The 13404-nt window shown below is 38.0% G+C and overlaps 1 protein-coding gene across 2 annotated transcripts; it reads left to right on the top strand.

The window, feature by feature from the left end:
• Positions 1-318: 318 nt before the first annotated feature.
• On the top strand, positions 319-12869 carry MIOS (meiosis regulator for oocyte development). 2 transcript variants are annotated; one of them, XM_066196943.1, is made up of 11 exons: positions 319-744; positions 1018-2387; positions 2586-2684; positions 3581-3838; positions 4673-4842; positions 6475-6540; positions 7153-7311; positions 8139-8291; positions 9474-9678; positions 10752-10881; positions 11097-12869. In XM_066196943.1, the coding sequence occupies exons 2-11, from the start codon at positions 1091-1093 to the stop codon at positions 11191-11193; spliced, it is 2634 nt and encodes an 877-aa protein (XP_066053040.1). In that variant the 5' UTR covers positions 319-744; positions 1018-1090; the 3' UTR covers positions 11194-12869. The 2 variants fall into 2 exon arrangements, with proteins under 2 accessions (XP_066053040.1, XP_066053051.1); XM_066196954.1 differs by having other exon boundaries at positions 967-2387.
• The last annotated feature ends 535 nt before the right edge of the window (positions 12870-13404 follow it).

Raw genomic sequence — 13404 nt, 5'->3', positions numbered from 1 at the left:
CGCTTCCCCGGCGCGCCGGAAGCGCCGCCGCAGCCCGGAGCCCTCGTGCGCTTTCCGTTCCCGGGCTCGGGCGGCGGCGCCGCTGGCAGCGGCCGGGCTGGAGCCTCCCGCGGGCTGGGTGAGCGGCCGCCGCGCCCGGGAACGGAGAGAGGGAGGGTGGCGGTCTCCCGGCTCGGGTCCGCTCTTGCGGCCGCCTCCGCGTCTCCTGCCGGGAACGGACTGCGGCCGGGGGCCCTGCGCCCCCTCGGAGGCGGGCGGGGGGAGGTGACCTGCAGGCACACGGAGGCGGCCCAAATGGAGTAAATAATGCTGTTTTTTTTTACTTCCGATCTTTCATGTCCTTTCCCACAATAATAGCAGAGGTGTATAGGATCTGTGGGGTCTGTTTGCATGTAGGCGCGTGTAGTGATTCTGGGCGTGCAGCTACCGAAAGCGTAAAGGGAGTTTTGACAGTAATGTGCCTCTTTGAATGTTGCTAGACCACATGCGAACGGAGACAAGGTAGTATTGGGGCAGGTGGTGGGATTAGGAGCGGTACAATAAGATGACAATTTGAATTTCTATTGAAATCTTCCAAGAGAGGGAGCTTTTCTAGCCTGTGGAGCGGGCTTTAGACAAAACTGACGGACTCTAATTTTTGTCACTTAATGCTTTTAATTAGGCAGAGAAATTCTCTTCTAGGTGTTTGAGGGAGTGGCTCTTTCCCAGCGGCACACCCACGTGTCCTGCCACAGCGCATCTCGGGTAATGTCTTCTTGCTTAATACTGGTGTGGAGTGTGTAAACACGGCAAATCCTATTGTCATCACTTTGTAAGTGGCTGTGTTGGTTCTGCCTCAGTACATACATATCCGCAGAAACAACGTGTGCTGTGAAGAGAATGCTTAGTGATTTGGCCTGAAACGTGTTATGTGTTAAATCTTGGGCTAAAAATAATGCGGTTTTATTTGTTTAATGTTGATTTCAGATTGAAAAAGAACTTGGGTTTTGATAACGTTCCTACAAATGATTTTCTCAGCAGTGTCCGTGTGCATGGATGTCACCTGAAGCTTCTTAGCAGAGCTTAAATTGTGTGTCAACGTACCCTAGCCATGAGTGGCTCCAAACCTGACATCCTGTGGGCCCCACACCACGTTGACAGATTTGTTGTGTGCGACTCAGAGCTGAGCCTGTATCACATTGACTCCGCTGTAAGTTCAGAGCTCAAGGCAGGGTCCTTGCGGCTGTCGGAGGAGACCACGGCTACGCTGCTGTCAATAAACTCGGATACGCCGTACATGAAATGTGTGGCTTGGTATCCCAAGTATGATCCTGAGTGTCTCCTTGCTGTTGGACAGGCCAATGGCCGAGTGGTACTCACCAGCCTCGGGCAAGATCACAACTCCAAATCTAAAGATCTGATCGGCAAGGAGTTTGTTCCCAAACACGCTCGGCAGTGCAATACCCTGGCCTGGAACCCACTGGATAGCAATTGGCTTGCTGCTGGCTTAGATAAACATCGGGCCGATTTCTCAGTACTGATCTGGGATATCAGCAGCAAATATGCCCCAGAGACTGCAGTGGCTACAGAGAAAGTAAGACTTTCAGCAGGAGATGCAGAAGCAGGTCTGGTAGTAACAAAACCACTGTATGAATTAGGGCAGAATGATGCTTGTCTCTCTCTCTGTTGGCTTCCACGGGATCAGAAGCTGCTGTTAGCTGGAATGCATCGAAATCTGGCTATCTTTGATCTTAGGAACACAAGCCAAAAAATATTTGTAAACACCAAGGCTGTCCAAGGAGTGACTGTTGATCCCTATTTCCACGATCGTGTTGCTTCCTTCTATGAAGGTCAGGTTGCCATATGGGATTTAAGAAAGTTTGAAAAGCCTGTTTTGACCCTGACAGAGCAACCAAAACCCTTAACAAAAGTTGCATGGTGTCCAACAAGGACTGGACTGTTGGCTACTTTAACAAGGGATAGTAACATCATTAGACTGTATGACATGCAGCATACTCCCACCCCTATTGGAGATGAAACTGAGCCAACAATAATTGAAAGAAGTGTCCAACCATGTGAAAATTACATCGCTTCATTTGCCTGGCATCCCACGAGTCAAAATCGAATGGTAGTAGTGACTCCCAACAGGACTATGTCTGACTTCACAGTTTTTGAAAGAATTTCTCTTGCGTGGAGCCCAGTGACATCCTTGATGTGGGCCTGTGGACGACATTTGTATGAGTGTACAGAAGAAGGAAAGGCGAGTTCCTTGGAAAAAGACATAGCAACCAAAATGCGCCTCCGAGCTCTGTCAAGGTATGGTCTTGATACTGAACAAGTTTGGAGAAATCACCTCCTAGCTGGAAATGAAGATCCTCAGCTGAAATCGCTTTGGTACACTCTGCATTATATCCTTTATTTTATTGTAGTTTTTGTCCTAAGGAAGTAATATACCTTGATAGGAAAACCGCCTACATAAAATGCATTGAAACCTTTAAATACAGTGTAACATCCTGTAAGTCCTTTGTATGTGTTAACAAGGATGTGACTTCAAATTTTTAAAAACATTTTTTGGGAAAAATTAAGCTTCCTATACATGAAAATACTTATGAAGCAGTATACTGAAGATATGGATCAAAAACTCACAGGAAACAAAGGTCCATTAGTTTACGCTGGCATTAAATCAATTGTGAAGTCATCTTTGGGTAAGAATGTTACAACTTTGCTAAGTATTGTTGTAGTATGTTTGCAAAATGATGCACTCATGGATTTGTCTTTGGCAGTTGTTCAAAGAGGCTATTTAAAATATCAAAACAAAGTATTTCTGTTTGTGTCTTAATAATGTAAGTTGGCAGTAATTCCCAGAGTTTTCAGCATTCTTGGAAAGTCAGTAAACTTTGTAGAAGCATAGTATCCTCAGAAGTAAATCTTTGAACTATTTTCAAACATTTGAGTTTTGACTATGCCACTAAGAATTCTGGCTCCCTGCGTAACTATTTTATTTTTCAAAGCTCCACATCAGGTTGTACTTCTAGAAAGGTGACTTCACTGCAGTCACTGCTAATGTATTAAGTACATTTGTACAGCTACATTTAAATAAGCTGACCTGTTCTGAAGTGATGATTGCTCCTGGTTCATCACATTCTGCCTCTCATGCTCACTGCAGTTTTTCTTAGTATAATTTATTATTTGAATATTTCATTCTCTCTTCCATATATGTCTTATTAATAAAACTGCGCTTAGAGCAAAAAATGAATCTTCAGTGGTGGGAAAGCTTCTAACACATTGATGCTGGCTGAGAACTGGTAGAGCCGTGCTTGTGTATTATGTATTTTGAATTTGAACAAACTCCTGTCAAATGTAACAAGTGGTAGAAGAAAGAAAAAAGACTGAGGAATATGTGTCAATCTTAGGTGCATAATTTTTAGCAGATCAACATAATTTTGTGCATGCTGCTCCTTAACGTAGAGTTGTAAGCAGTGTTAAAATACTAAAATGTGATACTCAGCTTTTGTACACTGCTTAATGATTGAAGTCAGAGCCTTGTGTTGTGATTGCAATTAAAACTGTGATTGAAGCATAATTTATTTCCCATTTCTAGGAACAACAGAGAACCTCAGGCAGAGCAGGAGTGGCTCTGATAGACAGGCAGATATTATTCAATATCTGAGTGAGGAGAGATCTTTGGCTTTGCAGCTCTGTGGGTGGATAAAGAAGGGAACAGACTTAGATGTGGAACCTTTCCTAAATTCATTGGAACAGGAAGGAGACTGGGAGCGAGCTGCTGCTGTAGCACTTTTCAACTTGGACATACGGCGAGCCATACAAATTCTGAATAAAGGGGCTTCCTCAGGGAAAGGTGTGTATTGTGTTTACTCTTCTATCTTGGCACTGTATCATGTCAGTAGATTTTTTCTGTTAACAGAATTATGGAAGATAGTATGAAAGAGGTGCCTGTTCTATTGTAGAATTGTTACTTGAAACACTTGTATTGGAGCTTGACGAATCCTTATATTTCACTCATCAGACTACCATATGCCATACTGTCTATTTAAAATAGGCCGTATGTTTCAGAATTTCCTACTGATAAAAGCCCCAGAAAAACATATTTTCAGAACTAGTGGGATTCTTTTTACTTCAGTGGAATTGCTGGGGGAAAGAGTCTCTGTCTGTGCTTTCCACAGGGAGCGTTCAGAGTGAAGACATGCTATTTTCAAATTCAAGAATAAAATTGAACTTTCTGACAGAATGAATATTTAGATTAAATAGTTTTCACATTTTTAGGAAACTTCTTAGCTTGAAACTTCTGAATGAAATTGTCATCCTCCAGCTAGGTCTGTTAAACAAAGGCTGGATAAACAATCCTATCTTTCCACTTTTTGTGGATATGAATTATGATAATGACAATCTTTTATGATAGCTATTTCAAAATACCACAAGTAGTGTGACGTTTAAAGAGGCTGTCATGCATGTAGATGCTAACTTACCTGAACAGGTGCATTTAAAGCAAAATCTGTTATACATGATAGTGTCTGCACATTAATTTAGATAGTGTTAATTCTACTGCATTTTGTGTTGCACCCTGACAAATCATTGTGTTTCAAATGGATGCTTTAATTATGGTTTTAACTGGATTTTTTAAAAGTCCTTAACTTGAATAATCTTGTTTCACTGTTTGATTTTCATAAACCAGGTGATCTGAACCTAAATGTAGTAGCAATGGCTCTGTCAGGCTACACAGATGAGAAGAACTCACTTTGGAGAGAAATGTGTAGTACTCTGAGACTGCAGTTGAACAATCCCTACCTGTGTGCTATGTTTGCTTTCCTCACGAGTGAGTCTGGTTCATATGATGGTGTTTTGGTGAGTAAATTTCTGTGTTAGGGTAAAATTTCTTTATGCGGTACGAACATGTAGATACCTGGACATACGTAGGGGGAGTCCTATAAACACCAAGAATTAATCAAATTAAAACCTATTCTTTTATCCTGGTGCTGGCAAATAGCATTTCTTTCTGCAGAAGAGACATATCAGTGAATGTTATGTTAGTGAATAAGTCGTGCATAAACAGCCAAAATACTGATTATAGTTAATACTTTATTTTAGACGAATTTTATTTTTAGCATGGAGTTATTAAAGCTCTAGTTAGACATTATCAAAATAATGTAAGCAGTGGGAAGAAACAGAAGAGAGATTAATAATGGAATTTCAAAAAGCAGACTAAATGCAGGGGAGTTTGCAGAACCTTCATCAAGCTATATTTGCATTGAATTGTATTTTATTTTCCCTTGCTAACTTGTTAAAATAATTTCATTTTGTTGAAACAGTAAATAGAGTAGATCTAGGGCTTCTGAAACTGATACAGAAATGCCATTTGAAGGGAAAACTGAATCTTTAATCATGAAATGCTTTGAGCCTTTGGAGGAGTTCCTGCTTAGAGAACAGTCGAAATACTTGATTCAATAGGAATTATTTGGCCTAGGAGAGGACTCCCCTAATGCAACCGAGTAATTGGCCCAAAGCTGTTGAAAGTGAAGTCGGCATAATTTGATGCTCTTAGGGTAGTGAAAAATAAAAAAGTTCAGAATCTGAGAGGAGAGAAACCTGAATTTCATTATGTTTTCAGTCTGTCTTTGAGAGAGAGAGAGTATTGTTGTTTTCTGAATGTTGAGTAGTAATTTTATAGATGTTTTTATTGTTGGACTGGCAACTCACACATGATAAGGTGCTGTTTGTTTGGTTTTAATTTTAATTTTTCGTTCAGTGAGACCTGTTGAAGTCTGCATGAAGGATTTTGCCAAGCACATCTTGTTTTGGCAATGTCAGTCACAATTTCTAATCTGAGAGTATCAGAGGGGAAAAAAATGGGCATAGCGAAGTATGAGAATTCATATAGAGAAGTATTTTTTTTCTTCAGTGTCACATCTAGTAAAATGGTTAAAAAGCAGAAAGTAAGTATTGATACACTGCTGGACCTCAAGTGTTAATATACTTTGGAGAAATTAGTTCTGGACGCTTAGTTTTTCTTTGCTTGGGGCGTTTTGTTTGCTTTGTTAACTTTTGTTTGCAATTTAAGGAAGGAATAGAGTGGTTAAGCTGGTTGTTTTGTAAATACAGTAAACAGAACGTGGTTAGTTTTTCTTCTGCCTGTGACTTGATGGGACTCCTGGCTATACATGCTGAAAGCACTAAGTCCTCTACGGCACTTGCGAAGTTTATTTTTGTAGAGTTTCATAAATCATGTAGGATGTGTTGTACCAGACTTTCCTGGTAGGTTGTTCCCATATCTGCAGTCTTCCTCTGATACCTGTGTCTGAGTACAAACAAGTAAGCTGATACTTAGAGTTAGCCTTCTCCAGATGTCACATTTTCTTTGTACACAATCAATTTCATTGTTATCAGTTAGACAGTAGTGCAAGTGTTGTGGTTTTTACAATGTGTTGGAAAAATGGAAATGTGTATCTGATGTTAGTATTCCCGTTTTTCTCTCTAAAGTATGAAAATAATGTAGCTGTACGAGACAGAGTGGCATTTGCTTGCAAGTTCCTCAATGATGCTCAGGTAAGCTTGTGGCTGCACATTTAGCAAAGTTTTAAACTGGGCTTTATTCAGACGCAGAAGAAACTCTGGGGTGGAGGTGTGAACAGTGGAAATAATGAGTCATTAGTGATTTGTTTTTTCTTCTCATATTAGTATATAAGGTATGGTATAATTTGGTTTTTAGTTTATACTTTCAGCTTAAATTTTTATTCCATTTTTGGTTGGTTGGTTTGGGGGATTTATTGGTTTTGTTGTGGTTTTATAAGTTTTTGTGAGTATTCATTTCATGGTAGTTCAAATGCAGTTAACTGTACACCTGTTTTACTGGAGAGTATTTCTATTTATTCAGTATTTATTTCCAGGTGTTAATGTTCTCTCAAACTATGGTTTGGTTTTGCAGCAGAAATGTTCTATTTTAAATTCACCAAAGTATTCTAAGAATACATGACCTCTCTCCTTGCATTTTCTACCAGGAAACTTGAAGTTTGTTTATAAACACTTGATGTCATGCAGTGTCGTACGATACAGTGATTTAACTTTTTCTGCATAGCATCCAGCAAGCAACACATTGTGTTAGCAGCAGATGCTGTTTTTACATCTATTTATATGTTTCTTCATATATATTTTTTATAGCTCAACAGGTTTATTGAAAAGCTGACAAATGAAATGAAGGAGGCTGGGAATTTGGAGGGAATATTGTTAACAGGGCTGACAAAAGATGGAGTTGACTTGATGGAAAGTTATGTTGACAGAACTGGAGATGTCCAGACAGCAAGCTATTGCATGCTACAGGTTAGTGTGTCACTCCAAAATAAATCTTATGGAGGAAAATTAAACGTAGTTTCTTTATCAGGGTAGTGTTGAATCTTGTGAACTGAAAAGTACTTTCCATATTAAATTGGGACAACTAGTTGTTTTCTTGGGGGGTTTTTCTTTTTTTTTTTTTTTTTTTTTTGTGTGTGTGTGTGTGTGTGTGTTTTTGTGGAATCATCCAAAACTCAGTGTTATCTGGTAATTATGTCTCTTCATACTCCCTGTTTGAGGTAGCTTGAGGAGATAGTAGGGGAAAGAGACTAAAGAAAACCGTTGTCCTTTCACTAGCTGAACTGGGAATACCCATTTATCTGCTTATTGCTGGTGTGTTGGAAAATGTGTCCTGACATTTTCTTTTTTTTTTTTTTTTTGCTTTAAGGAATTTTTTAGAGAATAAAAGGGAATTTTTTGTTTGTTTGTAGGCTTCGGGTTTGGTTTTTTCTAATAATGGACTTATCTTGGCCCTTACACAGTAGCAGCTATTGCCAGTTTATTTAACAGCATATGCAATCATGACAGTGATACAGATTGTGATAAGTGACAGAACTTCCAAATCCTTTATCTCACAGACATGACTTCTTAGGAGGACATGGCAGCTCAAGTATTTTCAACCAGAGAGAAACTGAAAAAAAACATTTATCAAAACTCACATTACAATTTAACAGAAAATTAATCTTTTTCAAGATAAATGACACTGCATTATTTCTTACATCTTGTAGTACACTTTGTAAGGCCTTTTGAAAAAGTGAGTGATATGTATTGTGTGTCTTTAATGTATGTCTGACACTTTTTCCTGCCTACTTTAGGGTTCTCCATCAGACGTACTTAAGGATGAAAGGGTTCAGTACTGGATTGAGAACTACAGGAATCTTTTAGATGCATGGAGGTTTTGGCATAAACGTGCAGAATTTGATATCCATAGGAGTAAGCTGGATCCCAGCTCAAAGCCTTTAGCCCAGGTAAATATAAATCTTACATGAAATAAGATCAGTCCAGAAAGAAATGTGGCATGGTACTTCTGTTAAAAAAAACCCTTGCTGGCCATATCTTGGTTTTCATGAAGATTTATGTGCAAAAGAAAGATTTCAACTTAGCCTGCCCTAAAAAAAAGGAGATGTCACTTTTTTTTTTTTTTTTTCAAATAACAAGTCTTTCATAAACTTTAACCTGTCAACAGTTTTCTTCTGGGGAAACTGGAAACTCTTTTGATTTTTTTTTCTCTCACATGCTGAAAAATGAATTCAGAGATGTATCACCTGGCTGAATTTAGTGTCAGGGTGAGAATGATTTTGAAACCATGGAACTAGTTCAAATTGCTTTTGTTTTAATTGAAAAAAAACCTCAAAGCTATTTTGAAGCCCTTGAACCTGAAACGAAAGTGAACAGCAACAACTGTCATTATCAGTTCTGAACATGCACTGACCCAAAAACTAGTGCCCTGCCCAAATGCTATCTTCTTAACATCTGGTGGTAGTTTCAACCAACATGGTCTTACCATGGCACCTTTTACTCTCTCATTTGCTAAGTATGTTCATTACAAGCTTTAGGCCCTGCCAGCTTTCTGAGGAAAGCTGGTTTTGAATTCATTTATCAGTCACAGCTATTTAAGCAAAGTTGTTCCAAGTGGGAAGGAGTTGACTTTACTGCTCCTTCCTTATGTTGTTAACATAAATAGCCCTAAAGAATTTAAAATATGGGCTCCTTGGTTATCAAGTCACAACTTGTGACATGAGAGATGCAGATAAATATTAGGATAATCCTTACGTTGGGGATTGTAGTGTGTCATCTGACTATAAAGAGGGAGAGATCAGATTTTATATAGTAAGCTGAATAAACCTAATTTCTTCCATTACTGGAGATAAAGCTTTTATTATCTTAAATAATATCTTTCAAAGTGTTAGTAATTGTGCATGTTTCCATGTGCTTTTGAAGTTAGTGAGCACCATTAAGGCCTACTTCAGGGCTGTGTGCCTCATCTACAAGCTAAGATATTAAGAACTTCTTCACAAGTGGCCTTGGCTTTCCAGGCCACTCTCTAGAGTATCTTGTAAATAAATGATAATTAACTTGAGTGGATTCACTCACTGGTGTAGCAAAAGTGGAACCAAACCAAAAAATTAATGGTCATTTGTTCTCTTTAGGTGTTTGTGAGTTGCAATTTCTGTGGGAAATCAATCTCTTACAGCTGTTCAGCTATTCCTCATCAGGGGCGAGGTTTTAGCCAGTATGGAGTCAGCGGTTCACCGACCAAGTCTAAAGTTACGAGCTGTCCTGGCTGCCGTAAGCCCCTGCCCCGCTGTGCACTTTGCTTGATAAATATGGGAACACCAGTTTCCAGCTGTCCAGGTAGGACACAGTGGGTTTTAGTGATTCAGCTGCAGTACTAGTTAGAGGCCAAATTAGCAGTTCCTGTTAAAAGATCTGCTGTTGCACTTATTTTTTCTATTTGTGCTTATACTGTAGATATTCATACTCATTATTTTGAAGGGAGAAGAAACATAATTGAGACCTTGCCTTACATCCCATCTAATTTTGTGATGAAACCTTTGTTTCAATTCTTAAGGGTCAGACAGTATGCATAGTTACTTGGTTCTGGCAGTTTTCCGTGAGATTGTCAGTCAAATTACAGGCTGATGTAAAGATCCAAGTATTGTGGGGATCAGTATTGTGAGCTTTACAACTGAGAGAAATGGGGAGTGTGTTTTCTTGAGATTAATTGTAAGCATGCTGCACCAGTCTTTGAATGTAAATGAATTAATTTTTAGCTGGAAGAGGAAGAAGGGTGTGGTGTACTTTCTGTTGCTAAATATGAAAGAAAGCATGAGTCATGCTGTCACAGCTAAGAGGTATTATGACTAGAATCCTTTGGTTCTAAATGCCTTTGGCTCGGCATTATATAATGTCTAAATGAAAAGGATTTCAACCATATTTTTAAGTCAGTCTTATTACAGAGCCATGAGCAGCTGTACAGTTGTCGTATTTATTTACCTCTTCTCATTCTTTCACTGATCTTTGTTATGACTTCTATACTTCTGTACTTGTTCCAATTCATAACTTAGATTTTGTTGATTTTTATTTCTAAAGCAGAAGATTTCATGTGCAGCAGAACATATATTTCACTGGAATATAAATCAATAAGTCATAAATCACCATTGAAGGAGATTCTCTCTGTAAAACTTGTTAAATAGGCAAATTCAGCATATTGATAAGATATGAAGCAACAGCTTAGCAGTCTAATTCTTTTTTGGTATTCTTCCAGGTCTTAATATTTTTACTGACTTCTCTTTTAAAATCAGGATGCTTTTTCACATAATGTTAATAATTTCAAAATTATCTTAATGGTGTTGCTGGGAGTGAAATATAAATGGACTGTAATGATTAACAGCCATGTTTGTGGGGGTGGGTTTGCCTCTGGACAGGAGGATCCAAGTCAGATGAAAAAGTGGATCTTAGCAAAGACAAGAAGTTAGCCCAGTTCAACAACTGGTTTACTTGGTGTCACAACTGTAGACATGGTGGACATGCTGGTCATATGCTCAGCTGGTTCAGGTAAGTTGGTGTTAAAATTTTGGTTTTTCACATGTGTGTTCTGCACTAAGTAGAACGTGTCTCCTTCCCTGTATCTATCATTTTATAAAGTTTAAATAATAAAACTGAATCATGATAATGAGTTTTTCCGGAATACTGCACCTCTGCACATAGTTAAATGAATAATTGCAAAATTATTTTACCTGTTTTTTCTTTTTTTGGCTGTTGGTATTCAGGGACCATACTGAGTGCCCAGTTTCTGCCTGCTCTTGTAAGTGTATGCAACTGGATACAACAGGAAATCTCGTTCCAGCAGAGACTGTCCAGGCATAAATACTGTTAGAAAATGTGTGGCTCTCTAATGGATGTCCAAGCAGATATTTTAGACAAAGGTAATCTGTGATTTACTGTGAAAAAATAAATTGCTATCAAAGTAGTAAAATGATGTGTGTATGACTGTGCTTGGTAGAAACAGGTATTCCTGAAGTGAGCCTCTAGGTACAGTGCGTGGCCCTTATTCAGAGGACTGAAGAAAAGCACTCCTGGGATTGTGGACTCCTTGGATTTGCTAAAATCCAAAGAAGACCTTTATTTAAAAAGTTTTCAGGATAATGCTGATTGGTCCCAAAGCTTGAGTTTATATGCTGTGAAAGCAGACCTTCAAAAAACACTTGAAAAGAAGATGGCAAGGTGATGGTGTGGATTCCTCTGTTCTTTGTTTGATCGCTCTCTTGTATGCAAATGGTCATTTGTTTCCTTGTAAGTTTATTCAAAGTGCCACTGCAAACTGTCTTCTAAAAATTTTTATTTTAAAGAAAAATCCCTTTCTTTCCGTTCCCAAGTTTTGTTGATAGTAAAGCAATGTCTTTGCAATTCAAGTTCTTATTTCACTAGGCTACATATCTAGCTGATGCAGATTTTAATGCTTAAGAGTTTGGGGTTTTCTCTCCTAGTGATGTCTGTATCCTAGAGAAGAGTTCCCCAAGAAGCCATGTGACTATTTCAGTGTAGAGTGCAGGTAAACTATAGAAGGTTGTATTTGAGATATTTTTAACTTAGTACTGTGAAGATCTGGAATCTCAAGGACTGGAGACTTGTAAATACGTAAGTTTTAAACTACGTGCAGAGTTTTGACTACAAAAATATTTGAAGCCTTTGAGATAATAATTTCCCTGTACTTCTGAGATATACTGGGAAGTGTGGAATCAACCTGTATAAATCCTGCTTCTGGTCACTAGTGGACACCCATCTGCTCCCAATTTTAGTAATTGATCAGAGTACTTCTAGATGTGTTACCAGCTGGAATTGAGATTATTTATTAGCTTGAGAGAGCATCAATGATATTTTGCTAATACTGTGCTAAGAGCTAATTGGTATTGTTGTCCTTGACTTTGTAGGCAACAAAATTCACACAAATTAGGGAAAAAAACCCAAACCTGTTTTAAGGTATGTGATAATAACATCAGTTTACTTGGTGTGTGTTTATTTACAGTATATGAGTTACTCAACACTTGTGTGCTATGAAATACTAAATGGAATGCTAGCAATAAACTGGTACTGTTTCCAGGACTGTGAAAAACGGTGTTTTAAAGAGAATATATTGTAATATACCACTAGTTCTTTGTGCTGTAGTGTAGTTTCAAGAAGATTAAATGTGGAAATGTTTTCTGTGTATGTACAAAATTACATTCAGGACTTTGGGTTATATTTTCTGAGTTATCATTAATGTTATAATACATCTGCTGCATTTATTTTGATCTAAAATTGGCAAAGATCATCTTTTAAGTTAAAAATCTAAGAGGTACATGATATTTCTAGGCATGGGAGAGCAGTTCCTTTTTTTTTCTTTCTAGAATATTTATTTCTCTTTCTAGTATTTTTGCACACTTCACATTGCTGTTGAAGAGCTCTTCAAAATGCTCTCCATTTATAAGTGTAAACTGGGGCTTACTGTATTATACCCTATTTATATAAATACAGGCAATAAAGGTTTTGGTTTATGTAAATGAGGATTGGTAAGTGTCGAGTGTTTGTTTTTTATTCTTGTGTAGTAACATTTAGTAAATTTTCCTGATAATTTCCATGTTGAGGTGAATGCAACTACCAACATCCAGTGTCTCATGTTCTCACATAAAGAAAATTCATCTATAACATTTTCACCTCGACTGTAACTGTTTGTCAAATTCTATCACTAAGTTAAATTACATGCTCATTTTAATACTCATATCTTTGCAATGTTGTGGATTATGAATGTGCACATTCTGGCCCTGTGAGTTTTGGCTGTTGCAATTAGTAATCAGGCTTTCAGGTCAGTAGTTACACTATTTGCAAAATTTACCAAGCAAGGGCTGTATGTTTTTTAATTACCAGATTTTTTTCCTTGTTTTGTTTTTAAATTAATAAAACTGTCATTCTGGGGGTGATTTCTTGTTTTCTAACAAAAAGTATAACTACACCCATTTTATTAGCTGCAGGTTTTTTTTTTTTTTTTTTTTTTTTTTTTTTTTTTTTTTGTTTGCTGTTGCCTGGTACATCTCAGCTCAG

The sequence above is a fragment of the Chamaea fasciata genome, unplaced genomic scaffold (assembly GCF_029207755.1).
Source record: "Chamaea fasciata isolate MVZ Bird 193981 ecotype frontalis unplaced genomic scaffold, bChaFas1.0.hap1 SCAF_1, whole genome shotgun sequence".
NCBI classification, from domain to species: Eukaryota; Metazoa; Chordata; class Aves; order Passeriformes; family Sylviidae; genus Chamaea; species Chamaea fasciata.
Note: the sequence above shows the minus strand (reverse complement) of the source record. Positions and strands in the feature narration are given on the sequence as shown.